The 16,372-nt window shown below is 35.6% G+C and overlaps 2 protein-coding genes and 1 pseudogene across 4 annotated transcripts; 2 read left to right on the forward strand and 1 right to left on the reverse strand.

Moving 5' to 3' along the window:
* Positions 1-547: 547 nt before the first annotated feature.
* On the forward strand, positions 548-6,900 carry LOC120192517 (B3 domain-containing protein Os07g0563300-like). Of its 3 annotated transcripts, none has more exons than XM_039195291.1 (14): positions 550-868; positions 1,164-1,245; positions 1,384-1,482; positions 1,747-2,086; positions 2,271-2,610; positions 2,823-2,919; positions 3,253-3,427; positions 3,771-3,850; positions 4,076-4,120; positions 4,214-4,480; positions 5,025-5,074; positions 5,284-5,397; positions 5,542-5,615; positions 5,779-6,897. In XM_039195291.1, exons 1-14 carry the CDS (start codon positions 732-734, stop codon positions 6,537-6,539), a joined length of 2,661 nt encoding a protein of 886 aa, XP_039051222.1. In that variant the 5' UTR covers positions 550-731; the 3' UTR covers positions 6,540-6,897. The 3 variants fall into 3 exon arrangements, with proteins under 3 accessions (XP_039051230.1, XP_039051222.1, XP_039051224.1); XM_039195293.1 differs by having other exon boundaries at positions 551-868; positions 5,545-5,615; XM_039195299.1 differs by lacking the exon at positions 1,384-1,482 and having other exon boundaries at positions 548-868; positions 5,779-6,900.
* Positions 6,901-7,305: 405 nt separating this feature from the next.
* LOC120192355 (vacuolar protein sorting-associated protein 28 homolog 1-like) lies at positions 7,306-7,701 on the reverse strand. Its single transcript, XM_039195147.1, has one exon. The coding sequence runs from the start codon at positions 7,699-7,701 to the stop codon at positions 7,306-7,308; it is 396 nt and encodes a 131-aa protein (XP_039051078.1).
* Positions 7,702-7,769: 68 nt separating this feature from the next.
* On the forward strand, positions 7,770-16,157 carry LOC120192363 (annotated as a pseudogene).
* Positions 16,158-16,372: the final 215 nt, after the last annotated feature.

Raw genomic sequence — 16,372 nt, forward strand, 5'->3', positions numbered from 1 at the left:
CTGTCCATTCCTATTGGATAGTCTGCAATTCAAAGGGGTAATTTTGTAAACAAACTACAAGTCCAGGACAAGTCAAAGGCCCCGAAAACTAAATATGAAAAAAGGGTAAATTTATCCCAAAAAAAATTGACAACAATTAAGCAAAACCATTAAAGAAAAACACGACGACGCCCAAGATATAAAAGGCCACGGTCTCGACGTGTCTTTTAAGAATAAGCCTCAATATTTATAGAATTATAGTAATTAAAAAATAAATAAAAAAGTGTACGTAAATGAAAAATATGAGTAAAAAATTGTATTGAAAACACAATTTATTCTAAGGGGATAATTTTTTAATTGAATATATATGTTTAATTTTAAAATTTTAAAGTCTTTAATCAAATTTCGATTAGATTAATGAAGAATAAATTGTTTATGTAACAAAAAAAAACTGTCTGTTTGTTTATTCATTTATTATTATTATTATATACAATATAAAAATGCATTTTATAATCTTCAGGTTCTTTAATTTTTATCTCTCACTTAAATTTCACTCTTCCTCTCTCTAAAATCGCCTTCTTCAACCCCTTTCCTTTCTCTTTTGTTCCTCGTGAATCATGATTGTGCAGATCAGCCTCTAACCATTTTTTAACCTTTTTTGGTGTTTTTTCCCATGATAAGAAGCTTTAGAATCTTAGTTTGCGGGTTTTTGAAATTTTGAAAGGAAAAATAGAAGAAAAGGTAATAGTAAGATGACATCAACTCCGGGAGCAGCTTGGTCTTCTAAGATTTGCTTCAATTCGGACTGTAAGGACTTGAAACCGGAAATACCAAGGAAAGCTTGGCGGTTGCGAACGGGAGAGTTTGCTGAGCTTTGTGATCGATGCGCGTGAGTTTCACTTTTTCTTGAGACTCTTTTGACTTAGATTTTTAGCCGTTTTCTCTTTTTCTATATTTCAAGTTATTTGCTTTATTTTTTGTGTGAAAGTAAGTTTAATTGCATATTTATTTTCCTTTTATGGCTATCACGTTGATTAATTTAGGGAATTTGTTCACTCGATTTAGATGTTCAATATGAATTAATCAAGATTTTTTTTTCTTAAACGTGAAGCCTTAAAAGTGGATTAAAATTGCTTAATTTACTTTCCATGTTATAATCTGAATTAAGTTCATTGTGGTTTTAGTTCTGCTTTCGAGGAGGGAAGATTTTGTGATACTTTTCACTTGAATGCTTCTGGTTGGAGGAGCTGTGTGTCATGTGGGAAGGTTAGTTGGACACAATTATAAACGTTATTTGCTATATTTTGGTGTACGTTTCCAAATGCGTTCTTTGGTCTTCCCTAGTTTTAGTTTTAGATTCATTTGGTGACTTAACCTTTGTTTACATTCCTTGTATCTCTGCAGCGGGTTCATTGCGGATGCATTGTTTCAGTTCATGCATTTACTTTGTTGGATGCTGGAGGAATAGAGTGCATAGCGTGTGCAAGAAAAAATGTTGTTTTGGTGAGCTTGGATAATTCTTCTGTGCTATTCTGATGTCTCTTCCAGAATATATTTTTTTATTTAAGAATGGAGTTTGTACTTTTTAAAATAGAGCCGTAATTTATCATTTCTAGTTGCTTTGTGGTCATATATGAACAAAAGACATTTTTTCCAGCAAATGTTCTCTTACTTTAAGTTGGCGGCTTTGAACTGTATCTCCTGGTCAATAGCATTTCTTGGCTGTGTAATATGCTATAAACCTTGTTATTTGACATTCTATCTCAGGGATCAAGTTCTTCCTTGTCACAATCTTTGCTTTTCCATTCATCTGTGCCTGAGAAATATAAAGAATATTCTGCAAAAGGTTGGACTCAGTTAGCTGGTTCAGGTCCTGTACCTTGGCGGCAGGCGCCCAGTTTGTTCAATTCTTCTGTTGCTCAGCCTGAGTTGCATTCTAGAGTGCCCTATGAAGTTGACTTTCCACGGGGCATTGATAGACTAAAAGTCTGCGACAGATTATCTACTCCTTCCCTGGAAAAGAAGAATGTTGAGGACTTCTCTGAAAGGTTAATGAATGGAAACTTGAAGCCTGGAACACTTGATATACAGGAGAAGGGAAATTCAGGTTTTTAAAACTTTTCCTTGTATCAACCATAGGGAACATATAACAAGAACATCAATCCTTACATTACCATTTTCATGTGAATGCTGCCTCCCAGGCTAGGACGAGCATTTTGTTCAGCAAAAATTGTTTGTAAAATCAGCTTATTGGTGGGTGCTGAACCTTGTATGAACCATTTCTTGTCCAGGAATCAATTTTGAGGAGCAGCGTAATTCATGTTTGACTAAATTTCAGCAGTCTTCTCTGAAGGAGGAGTCATCTAATCCATCATTTGGGTTAGCTGTATCTTATACATCTCAAGATGAAGCAAATGGTCAAATTGGGGTTTCTGGAACTCAATTGCGACCAAACCCTCAACCTCCACCTGCCAAGCAATTTCATAGTGCTCTTCAAAATGGGATTGACTCATCAAGTGAAACTCAGATTCGAAATGGGAGGCCTCTACCAGATGTCCGTGGAAAAACTAATTTATTTCCTCGTTATTGGCCTAGGTTTACTGACCAAGACCTGCAGCAAATAACAGGAGAGTATCCTTTAGTTCTATAAGGCATTATTGAAAATTGCTCTTATGTGAAAGACATACTTACAATTTTTGTAAAATATCTCCAGTAATGTCAAATCACAAAGTTGGATTATTGTCTAAATGTGTTTGTTGTGTACATAATGATAAATACCTATGTGCAAATCATCTCCATTCTTTAATTGCGTCGTTCTTCAGTTAGACTTAACGATATCTAAGCTCAAATTCTACAATCACTCCTTTGTTTGAGAAAATGTTGAGTGCTAGTGATGCTGGGCGAATTGGACGTCTAGTGCTGCCCAAAAAATGTGCAGAGGTGAGTGAGTCATTGCTCTTAGTCTAACCTGCTTAAAAGTTTTTAATTTGATTAGCATTTACTTTTTTAACAGCTTTCTAGTAAAAAGCTTGGCAGTAAACTCTGTTTTTATATCAATTATCTAGGTTGCTATTGTCACAAGGTAGCAGGTTTTGACTTTATGCATTTTTGCTAACTTTTATACTGGAAACACTTTCATCTAGTTTGTACTGTTATTAATTCTGCTGAAGTTAAATTTATTCGAGTCTTGTATTTGGTGTAGTAAATCTTAGATTCTCATAAACTGTTTCCTATAGTATTGTAACATACTAAAATACACTTGCTATGAGGCAGGCCCATTTCCCCCCGATATCTCAGCCAGAAGGTTTACCTCTTAAAGTACAGGATTCAAAAGGAAAGGAATGGATATTTCAGTTCCGCTTCTGGCCCAACAATAATAGCAGAATGTATGTTTTAGAGGGGGTTACTCCTTGCATACAGAACATGCAAGTGCAAGCGGGTGACATAGGTAACAAATTGATATCAGTGGAATACATTGATTTAGATATTTCAATTTTTTATGTTGAGACCCAAACTATGCTATGTTTAATTCATCGCCATATACTTTGCCTTTCCTCTGTTATTTTTATTCACCAGAACCTTCCTGTTTTCATTTAGTTGCTCCTTGGATTACCAGTTCATATACATAATGACCGGGTCTAGCCTATTGCTCTAGTGATTTTAATTGTGTGTTTCATACTCTCGTGCTTTTGCTTTATCTTTCTTACCAGCTGTGTCTATTTTCTATGATCATGCATTATCATTTGATACTTGCATCTATTTTGAAACAAATAGTTATGCTGTTTCCTCAGTAACATTTAGTCGGTTAGAGCCTGGAGGGAAGTTGGTCATGGGTTTCAGAAAGGCTTCAACTGCTTCAACATCTGATCAGGTTGTGCATCTATTCTGATTTTGCATCTATATGCTTCAGGGCTAAGATAAAATGCAATAGAACTGGTTCATGAGTGCTTTTGTTCCCCTTCAGTTATGGTAAAACTTATGGTTGGTCTTTGTGACGGCTTTTAATTGTTTTTTAACTTAACTTTTGAGTGGCCCCTTATGGATCAACATATTCAAATTGCAATTTACATTCATTCATGCGTGTTTTTATTGGCAGGACAATGAAGCCAAAAATAGCAATGGAGTTTCTATGCATGGAGATGTCAGTGCCTCAAAACATAAAACTGGCGATATCCTTAACTATATATTATTTGAAAATAGCTCAGCTTCACCTAGCATTTTATTCGTGAACCAGGCTGAAATGGCAGACCCTACCTCATGGTCAAAAGTTGATAAGTCAGGATACATAGCAAAGGAAGCATTAGGAGCCAAAGTGGCAGTTTTCAGAAAGAGGAAGAATAGCAGCATGCTGGGTTCAAAAAGCAAGCGTCTTAGATTTGATAATGAAGATCTTCTAGAGCTGAAATTAACATGGGAAGAAGCTCAAGGGCTGCTTCGCCCCCCTCCTAATCATGTGGCGAGTGTTGTAGTCATTGAAGGTTTTGAGTTTGAAGAATATGAGGTATGGTATATCCTTATTAATCTGTTTCTTTTCTGACCACATTTAACATCTGTTGTGATTCAAATCACTCTTGGTTGAAACTGGCAGCAATAGAAGCCATATTTTGTCTTTTGTAATGTTTGTTACTCATTTTTTTGGCAAATTGAACTCCTCTTACATGCATATCTTAGAATTTGTATGGTTGATGCACCCTTGATGAAAACTTAAAGGTTGCTCTGGAACAATTTGTATACTGTTATCTGTTTATGGACGCCTTCACAGAGCCAGAATAATTAGATGCGAGAATATTTCATTCTTTCTCATTCTGGCCTTTTTCAAGTTTTTTTTGTTCAAATATGTAATCCATTTCATCACCGTCTGTTCATTTTACTTTTTCTAGGATGTGATTATTAATTTATCAGTTCACTATTTTTAGGTTGCCTATTAGTAGTATTTTGATATTTATATGTTCTACAAATTCTATCCTTTCTGTGGGATTCTCTTTCCTTCTATTTTCTGTAATCGTTCTGTATTTTCTTGATTTTATTGTGTTTGTTAATAACAGGATGCACCGATTCTTGGGAAGCCAACAATATTTGCTATCGATAATATGGGGTAACTCACCTTCTTTTGGATGCTCATGTATATACTAGATAATTATTTACTTTGTATTCCCGTATAACGTTGAAACATTGGTGGGCTGATTCAAATATTCTATGCTCATTATGAAAACAAAATCCAATCATTATTTACTTCGTTACCTTATCTTATAGGAAGCAACAGCTGTCCTAAACCAAGCAAATATCAATTTTCTTTTGTGCCAGGGAAAAGATTCAGTGGGCTCAATGCGAAGATTGTTTTAAGTGGCGTAGATTGCCTTCTAATGTTCTTCTTCCTTCCAAGTGGACCTGTTCCTGCAACTCATGGGATCCAGAAAGGTAAGCACACATTTGATTTAGCTCTGCAATCAATCAAGTCAAAAGATAATTTAGGGGAAAGAACACTTGAGGGATGGGGGTGAAAAACTAAAAAAATTGTTTTGTGTGGACATTTCACCAATTCTTTCTTTATCTACCATGCTGCAGATCTTCTTGTTCAGCCACTCAAGAATTGACTGCTGAACAGCTAGAAAATCTGCTGTCACAATGTAATCCAGGTATTTGTTGACTGAAAGAAAACAACACTTTATGTTTTGTGCGACTCACTCGGAGTAAATTATACATGAATTTGATTCCTTGATGAGTTTTGAATATAAAACTGATTCTTGTAGTTTATTACCATTGTGAAATTAGAAAATTGTCTGTGATTGTGATTGACAGCTGCTTCTAAGAAAATGAAGGCCGCTAAACAGGAACCAGAAAGCGTAGATGCTTTAGAGGGGCTCGACACCCTTGCCAACCTCGCTATCTTGGGAGAGGGTGATTCTCTCCCTGCTTCCTCTCAGGCCACCACGAAGCACCCACGGCATAGACCTGGCTGCACATGTATCGTATGCATTCAACCCCCAAGTGGGAAAGGCCCCAAACACAAGCAGACGTGTACTTGTAATGTTTGCGAAACAGTGAAGAGACGATTCCGCACCCTCATGCAGCGGCGTGAGAAGAAGCAGTCACAAAAGGAAGCTGAATCTACTGGCATGAAGCAGCAAACATTATTGCCTGATAAAGTAGTGGGTGGTGACCCGCCCTCTTGCACTAATGATGCAGAAAATAGCATACCAAAGCCAAAAAAGGTTGCCACTGAGGGTTCAGAAGATGATCCTAACAGAGTAAAATCCTCAAGTTCACCTTTTAAAGGCCAAATTGACTTGAATATCCAACCAGAGCGGGAAGAAGAGCTTTCACCTGGTTCTGATTCTGGTAGCATGATGAAATTGCTTCAAGATGCCACCGACATAAACCTTAGACAGCAAAGCATGTTGACCTCTGCTGGTAATAGTAATTTAGAAGTTATTCAGACACAACCTGGTTGGAGGCCAGGAGTAGAAAAAATTAGCAGCAGTCTCAATCTAGATGTTGACGGGGAACCTTCAGCAGTTCTCTCTATTAAAACATCTGCACCCACATCAGCCACCGGTTAGATCAATGCATTATGTTATATTGACCATTAGCAAGGAATGAACTACTATGTCTATGGCGGTACAGTCCACACATCTGCATTGTTAGAGGCTTGTATATAAAAGAAGAGGGGTGTAAGAAACTAATATCCTCTCTAGAGTGAGGTCGATGTTAAGTTGTTAAATTTCAGGAGCTCGCCAGCAGATCAAGAAGAATTGAGTTTGTAAATCAAGTGCCTGCAGAATAATTGCATACACGATGATTTTATATTGTTTTGTGGTTTGTCAGGCCTACCCTGTTTCATGCTTGGGAGGGGGAATCTTTGTAACCTTAAATGATTTGGGGGCGAACGATTTCTTTTAGCTGGTGAACTGAATCATGTAAGTTCGACCTTTGAAACAATCAAGAACTCTGCAAAGGCTAATCCATGACAATATCTATCAATTACATTACCTGTAAGTACACCATCTTATATTAAAACAAGATGAACTACATCGACTTCGATTGAGGAATTTTCAGCCATCATAACAAAACAAAATCAAAACACAATTTCATTCTCATAAGATCATAAAATTTTCTCCATAATCAGCAGAAAAATAGCATCTTGAACTTGACAATCTGATCATCGCCGAGATGTATAAGCTGTTATCAGCTTAATAATCCATTAAGATATCACTGGGAATTATCAGTTAGCACAGCACTAAACCCAAAAAAAAAAAAAAAACTGTATGTCGCTTCCAAGTACCAGGAATGGGCAAAGCTAACATGGATGAATTATAAGGTTTCAACTCATGGAGCTGGCAAGCTCATCTGTTGCCTCCATGTTCGACAACCTTGAAACCCATTCGGCGTCATCATTGTCTTCCCTTTGAAATCAGGTGGCACTACTGCAGCAGAGGTAAAAGCAGGTGAAGCTGCAGAAGCTCGAGACTCAACAATGGCGAGCACCCCATAGGTGACCAGATGATTTATGGCATAAAGGCAGCCCATTTTAGATGTATATGCAAAGCAATGAGTGCCAGGCATAGTGCCTTTGAGCGTAGAAGCCGAAGTTTCAAAATGGGTGAGCTTAAGACACTCAGTTGCGTATCCAGATGATGAGAAAATAGCATCCCTCACATAAGCTTTCTCAAGCTCCACTGTTGGTTCAAGAGTGGCATACAGCTCCATGAAAAATACATACATTTCCCTCTCGCGCTTGTCACCACAGCTTAACGTCCATTTAGGTAAAGACTTGGTACATTATTGAATAAATGGTTCAACTTGGAATCAAATATAATGGGGGGTTTGAGCATGGAGGATTGGAGAAGTAAACAGGACACGCGCAAAGAGAACCTAACTTTATTCACTGCGAAACAATTGAATCAACAAAAAAAGGAAAGAGAGAGAATACTCAGATTACTATCCATTCATCATTAATTAAAAAATTGCATACTTTGCGGTATAACTCCTGCCAATTTTCAGATCAGTAAAGAAAACGAAAGATGCCCAGCAAGCAAGAAAAAAAAAGAACTTCATCTATACGAATTCTTCATCATCAAATAAGGGAAACATCAAACTTTTTACAGTGTTCTTTACTTCTAACTGATTCCGTAGGCAATCAAACCGGAAGCCAACAAAGAAAATAACGCTAAAGAACATAACAAAGTGATGATCAAAGACAAACACGAAAACTGAAAATCACCCAAGAAAACTTATTACCTTATTTCATCCCAAATGAGTAAAGCCTTCAACGCCAACAATGCAAAATTTAAGTAGAACAAAAAGTCAGCTTATTTATTTATATGATAAAGATAAGAAATATAAAAGAATACGATAATGGCGTGGGGGTGTAAGTGGAAACGACTCACAAAGAAAGAAGGCGAAACGCGGCTTTGAATGTCGTGCAACGGTGTTTGTATTGTCTGCAGTTGCAGCAGAGAGAGAGAGAGAGAGAGAGAGAGAGAGCGGAGGAGGGGTTGCGTGTGGGATGAAATATATTATTAGGTGCTTACGGTATCTACGTTTAGCAGTTGGATGACCTGAAAAGTTAAAAACGCTGCCTCGCTCCCATCCAAATCCAATCCTTTGCATTGTATTATTATTGTATAGGTCTCAACGCTCCACCCACGCTCATACCATAGCCTTTCCCCTTTCTCTTTTCTCTTCCATAACTCATTCATTAATGATTTTCTACCCGATATATCATATAGGATGGTTGCATATATCTATATATATATATACGCAGAAATAATTTTAAAATAGGGTAAAGTACAATAATGGTCACTGAACTTTTCTAAAGCTTTCATTTAGATCCTCAACTTTTAAAACTTGATACAGTTTCCAAACATTTAATCCGTTTATCATATGATCCCCGACTATTACAATGCCGTTAGTACGTTTGCAATATGATCACTGAACTTTTTAGACACTTGCATTTAGGTCTCCCAACTTTTAAAACTTACAACATATTCCTCAATTTCATTCTAAACCCCAAATTCCTTTTCAATCTCGAATTTCCTTTTTTGTTTATCTTTTCTCATTTCCAGCGTAACTTTTCAGTCGGGGATGCATGAGAAATTCTAATATAACTTTGAATTATGTGGAGGTGTTGACTTGAATAAAGGTCCATTGAGGGAAGACCCGACCAAGGGACTATCGGGACCATCAACGATTCAAGGTGTAATGTTAGATACAGATCATCTCAGGTGAAACATAGATGTTCGATGAAATGCTTGTGAGAAAAAAATGGGGTTAGAAATGCAGAGTTGACAAATACTACTAAGATGAACTAAGTATCATTGTTGAAAGTCATCAATAAAGCTAAAATTATTTTGTATAAATGGTATATAATAATTTCTTCGTTTAATCCTTGTGGTTAAAGATTTTCTAACATATGATCAAATATAATGAAATCCCAAACAACGCATTCACTTCTCAGTCTCTTTCGCTCACATGCACTCTCGTTTGGTTTTTGTTTTTCAATTTTCCGCCATGTAAAATTATAAACCCAAGCAGTTATATGTTTTCAGCTTTTTATTTACAAAAAAATGGAGGAAGAATTGCTGGAATGCAACATTGATTGCGTTTATTTCTTAGCCTCTCCCCTCACTTGCAAGAAGGTATTTATTTTCTCTTTTGGGCTATCCGGAAGTAAGCTTTTCCTCTTTCACACTTTCCTATTTTCAGCTCGCATTGTGTTTTTTGTTGAAATTTTTATGTTTCTGGAACTGCATGCCAATGATCTGGATATTCAGTGTTAGTTTTGACCCAAAACCATCTAATTTTCTTTCTTTCTTCTTAATCAAAACTTTTAGTACTCCTTATGAAAGATATTCATTCCATCAGAATAGAAGTGAAATAGGGTCTTAGGCCATTTTTTTAATCTTCTTGTTTGGGTTTTCTTTAAATCAGGGAATTGATTGTGAGTATCGACATAGTAAAATCGCCAGGCTCAATCTGAGAGACTGCTGGTACTAGTTTACTGGGAATTGTATTGATCCGACCTGTGGTTTTCAGCTTCCTGTGAGCTCGTATTCTTTTTAATAAGTTCATGTTGATTATGGGACTGATATATCGTGAACGAATTGGATTTGTTTACATGTTTTGAAAATTTCATAGATTGTATTAGATTATAGCTTTATAAGACAATTCTGCATGCACGCAACTCGAAAGACATCATGACATGGTAGTATATTTAGAGCATCTACTTGACCCTGTCATGATGCCTTTCGAGTTGCGAAAGAGATTGAGAGGTGAATGCGTTGTTTGGAATTTCATTATATTTGATCATCTATTGGAAAATATTTAACCACAATGATTAAACGAAAAAATTATTATATGTCATTTATACAAAATAATTCCAGCTTTGTTAGTGGCTTTCAACAATGATACTTAGTTAATCTTAGTAGTATTTGTCAACTCTTCATTTCTAACCCCATTTTTTTCTCACAAGCATTTCATCGAACATCTATGTAACACCTGAGATGACATGTATCTAACATTATACATTGAATCGTTGATGGTCCCGATAGTCCTTTGGTTGGGTCTTCTCTCAATGGACCCTTATTCAAGTCAACACCTCCACATAATTCAAAGTTATATTAAAATTTCTCATTTATCCCCGACTGAAAAGTTACGCTAGAAATGAGAAGAGAGAAGCAAAAAAGGAAATGAGAAGAGAGAAGCGAAAAAGGAAATGAGAAGAGAGAAGCGAAAAAGGAAATGAGAAGAGAGAAAAGGAATTTGGAGTTTAGAATAAAATTAAGGACTGTGTTGCAAGTTTTAAAAGTTGGGGGGACCTAAATGCAAGTGCCTGATAAGTTCAGTGACCATATTGCAAACGTACTAACTATAATGTAATGGTCGGGGACCATATTGCAAATGGACTAAATATTGGGTGATTGTATTGCAAGTTTTAAAAGTTGGAGGACCTAAATGAAAACTTTAGAAAAATTCAATGACCATTACTATACTTTACCCTTTAAAATATATATACATATATAAAACTATTTTGAAATTTTCAATGTGCAATTGCACATTACACGCAGTATAATAATTTTGGTTTTACACAGGTAAATTGAGGGAGAAGCAAACATGAGCCCTTATTATTCTCTAAAACTTTGAAATTATTATATAATATAAACATTTTTTATCTATTTTAATCTTTTTTTAATTTTGTAAATTTATATTATAGTATAAAATTTTACGTTTATCTCTAATTTTACGTTATTATATTGAAGAAATTGATTTTGGTTTAAAGTTTAATATTGTTTTCACTAATGTACTATATTAAATTTTTGAATTTTCCCCATCAATGTATCTTTTATTAGAAGATAACGTATGAATCCAATTCAGGTATTGCAAAGGTGAGGGTGACCCCTGACATTGTTTAGGGACCTAGTACCTCATCCCACTAGACCAGATGACCCTTACAAGAAGAAAGTGTTAAGGAAGCTCTTGTGGAAGTATCTAATTGCTAGATCGGACTACCCTTTCAAGAATAGATTTAGAATATACAAGCGAGCTTTGAAAGCTTTGCCTGGTAGTTACAAGCTTTGGCACGCTTATTTACGCGAACATCTCGAAATCGTTCTGAATTTACCTGTTACTCACCCTCAATATGAAACCTAATACTATTGAGGAAGCGATTGTTACAATGCATAAGATTCCTAGGATTTGGATAATGTACTTGTTGACGCTAACTGAACAGAAGTTGATTAGTAGGACATTCGACAGAGCGCTTTGTGTGTTGCCTGTGACTCAACATGATAGGATTTGGAACCTTATCTGGTTTTTGTGAGTCAAAAGGGGTATACCCATTGAGACATCTGTCATAAATCATTCTTTTTTTTTTGTAAAATAATTATTTATTATTTAAAAAAAACGGTTATGATTTTTATTTGAAAAAATTGAAGATTTTAGATTAATTTGAATTAAACTGAATATGAGTCGCAATCGACCTTTGAGTTAGGTAGGTCGAATATCTAAAAACGTCTTTTAAAACAATTTTTTTAAAAAAAAAATCATTTTATAAGACAAAATTTGATCTGCGTCACCAAAGATTCAATTAAAAAAGGATTCAGGAGTCGATTACGTGTAGGGAAGGGAAAGCATCCCCACAACGCCCAAAATTAGTATTGTGTCGCTTACACATCGTCATAAATAGTGAAAAGTATAAATCGAATATAAAGTTAAAATGTGATCCATTTATCGAACATTGATTAATTTGCTTCGAATTAACAATTTAAAGAAAATCCTTTAACTTGATAAAAAATCTTGAAATTTACAATCCTCCGTAAGGAAAGCTATTTCAACCATTTTTCATTGTTAAAGAATATTCAAACATCAAATATGTAAGAGATGCATATCGAATATAAATTACAAATTGACAGTTATAATAAAAATAAAATAAAATACATAACTTGTATTGTTCAGTGGAAAATAAAATGAATTAACAATTAACGAACTAAAAATTGATTTGTTTAATTCCATTTAGTTCAAACATCGTATTAGATTATACCACTTCGATCAAGTGATACTTTCTACGCCCGTTCTACAAATACGTTCTTGAAATGTTCGGATAAAAATAAATTCATAATAACTCATAAAATAACTTCAAGACGAACAAGATATATACACGAGTATAAAAGTATCAAATATATGGCATAAATGAATATATATATATACATGCATATGTTGATACATAATAAAATCATATATAAAAGTAAGCGATGATAACACGAACATGCAATATAGTAAATAAATACATTTAATATATTTAGAATCATAATGTATAATATCATTCACATGTATATACAAACATGTATTAATAAAATAAAAACCAAACTGTAAACATGGAATCATTTAAAAATATAATATAAATAAGGGAAGTTAAGCTTACTCAAAAGGACTAAGTAAAACTAATATTAAATTATAGGACTAAACAGATCAAATAGTAATTATTAGAATATTCACCGAAAAATTAAACAATGAAAACACTACAATACCACTACCATCAATATCACTTGGGATTAAAATAAAAATTAATACAACTAAATATCAAAATTCAAAGTATCCTAAAACATGAAACATATGAGCAGAATGTAATAAAGAAAAAACACATGTCCAGAACAGAAACAAATTCATTCCATGACCAAAGTGAGTGTTACACAAATTATAAGGATCAGAGTGGAGAAAACAGAAACTTAAAGGGGCTAAAACAATAACAACCGAAATTTAAAGGACTAAAATGGCAAAACAGAAATTTAAGAGACTAGACAGTAAATAAAGAAAAAAACAGAGCCAAAATCAAAATATAAACATTCACAGGCACTAAAATAAAAATAACCCATAAATAACACATAGGACTAAAACAAAATAAACCAGAATCCTAAAGGGTAAACAATAATTAAACCAACTAATAAACAGTGACCAAAATACAAGATTTACAAATATTAGTTCCAAATTCGAACATTTGTAAAATTTACAACACATGCTACCAGTGACTAAAATGAAATTAATATAAATATTGTATCCAAATTCAAACACTAATAAAAATATCATAACCAACCAGATAATGACTAAAATGCAAACAGATAAAAGTAGATGCTCAAAATAAAATTCCATAAAGTTTCATTAATAATTAAAATGTAAGGGTTACAAATGAACAGGGACCTACAATACGATTTACCCTAAAAATATGAGAAACACGGGTGAGTTTCTCAACCTGCAGGGACTAAACATGCCATTAGCCCCTTAAAACTCAGAAAACACGGGAATGGGGTGCCCAAAACGGCTGCGTTTTGACTTGGGTACTTATACCCAAATCCAAGGCTTATTTTCATCAGCCTTCTCATTTGCTTCCTATCTCCAAAACGGCGACGTACGGATGCCGGAGGGACCAAATCTACCCGAAAATAACGCTCTTGTCACCCTCAACCCAAATACAACCTCCCCGTAGCCTAAAACTCAACCCAACACCCCAGATATGATTCTTTACCTTTCGAAGGTTCTCGAAATCGGCAACCGTTGGCCTCCTGGTGAAACCCAAAACGAGATAAGCACTCTTTTCCTCTAATTTCTCTATGGTTTTTTCTTTCTATTTGGTTCTCTCTACTTTTTCTTTTTTCTTTTTTTGATTTGGGTCAAATATTTTTTTCTTTTTCAACTCGTCCCGAATGGTTTCCCCGAATCCCCCTCTCTATCTTCACTGGTTTTTTTTTTATTTCCCTCTTGCATGTGATTGATGATGATTTGAGTTGATAGAGTTGTTGCTGCCCGAGGAAATAGGGCTTGAGTGCCTTAAATGTATAGACTCGATTTTCCTTTGGATCTCTTGTCCTTGTTATATTTTTTTTATTTCTTTTGTCTTGCCATTTACACTGTTGATGTCTCATTTTGATTGATGAGAGTGATTTCTGTCACTGCAGATGAGGTGACGACATCAGAAATAGTCGGAGATGGGATCATCAACGTTCGGCGGCGACAACAGCTAGGTTTAGGGTTTTAGACCCTAAATGGCTCTTGATTTGGACTGTTGATTTGGGTCCAGATCCATGGGTTGATATGATGCGGCACTGGCAACTGAAGAAAAGAAACCCTAGCGGGTTTGGGTCGGTTGCTGGGTCTGGATCTCGGGTTGGGCTCTAATGATCTTGTACTGGGTTACTGGGTTATGCTCTGGGTATTGGGCCTCGGATTAGCTTGTTTGGGCTCCATTTGGCCTGCACAAAATGTAACTTGTAATTAATAATAATAATAATAATAATAATAAGATTAAAATTAAATAGAAAAAACCCGGATAAAAATGGGTGTCTACAACATCACTTAGGGTTTATAGGGGATATTTGAAGTACGATCCCTAGTCATATTGAGGACTTTGTTGAATTTTTGGTGAATTCAAGTCTATGGCAAGAAGCAGCAGAGAGGTTAGAGTCTGTTTTAAATGATAATCAGTTCTATTCAAACGCATGCAACAGAGCTTTCAGGGCTCAATGTGGATGCAATAATCAGAAGTGGAATTAGAAAGTTTACAGATGAAGTTGGTAGACTTTGGACTTCACTTGCTCTGATTATTACATCAGACGAGGGATATTTTTGAGAAGGGAATGACAACTGTGGTTACGGTGAGGGATTTCGGCGTCATATTTTATGCTTATTCACAATTTGAAGAGAGTATGGTGGCTCTTAAAATGGAGAACAAGGATTTGAGTGACGAGGAGGAAGAAGATGTTGAAGAGGACATCTGTTTGGACATTGCTCTATGCAAATCAAAATTGAAGTTTGAGAAGAAGACATTTAAGGGGTTTTGGTTACATGATTGATGATAATGATGTTGATTTGAGGTTGGCTCGGTTAGAGCATTTAATGAATAGAAGGCCTGAATTGGCTAGTAGTCTCCTTATACACCAGAATCCACATAATGTGGAACAATGGCATCGTAGGGTCAAGCTATTTGAGGGAAACCCCAACAAGCAAATATTGAAATACACAGAGGCAGTTAGGACGATTGACCCAATGGAAGCTGTTGGAAAGCCCCATACATTGTGGGTGGCTTTTGCGAAGCTATACGAGACTTATAAAGTTCTGGAAAATGCTCGTTTCATTTTTGATAAAGCTGTCCAAGTAAACTACAAGACTGTTGATCATCTGGCAAGTATATGGGCTGAGTGGGCAGAGATGGAACTGAGGCATAAAAATTTCAAAGTAGCTGATGGGACGAGCCACAGCTGATCCTTCTGTTGAGGTCAAACGAAGAGGATCTGTATTCAATTCATTCTTATCATTTATCAGTATACATTATCATGCATCATGACAACAAAAGAAATTAAGTGATAATTTGTTACCAAAAGCGTTTCAACAGGACATAATCGACTTATCATAAAAACAATTGACCAGACTGCAAGAAACCTCCGGCAGAAAGGCAGCATCTGACAATCAAACTCGTGATGGAATTGGCAGAACTTGTGTTGCTGGAACAGCAACTTTCTCGGCATACCCTCCTCCACTTAGAATAACACAGGCCTTTACCAAAATAACAGAAAATTAAAACAAAAACCATTGAAGACAGTTGACTTTGTGTTTCTTGCAGATCAAGTTCAGAATTTGCCTTATACTTTCCATCTAGAAACATTTTCTCCGACAGATTCGATGACGCCTGAGCATTCAAGACCTGGATAAGTACTGACACCTACAGATGGAGTGTAAAAACCTTGTTTTTGATAGATGTCACCACGGTTCAGGCCACTGCCTCAATACTCCTGGATCACCTGGATTTTTTGTCACTTCAGCTTTCATAGCTGAGTTTCGAGTCTTTCAACAGTTATCGCTTTCCTGTGTGTTGCAACTTATTGGTTGTGGATATTGGAAGTCTTAA

The sequence above is a fragment of the Hibiscus syriacus genome, unplaced genomic scaffold (genome assembly GCF_006381635.1).
Source record: "Hibiscus syriacus cultivar Baekdansim isolate YM2019G1 unplaced genomic scaffold, ASM638163v2 tig00004205_pilon, whole genome shotgun sequence".
NCBI classification, from domain to species: Eukaryota; Viridiplantae; Streptophyta; class Magnoliopsida; order Malvales; family Malvaceae; genus Hibiscus; species Hibiscus syriacus.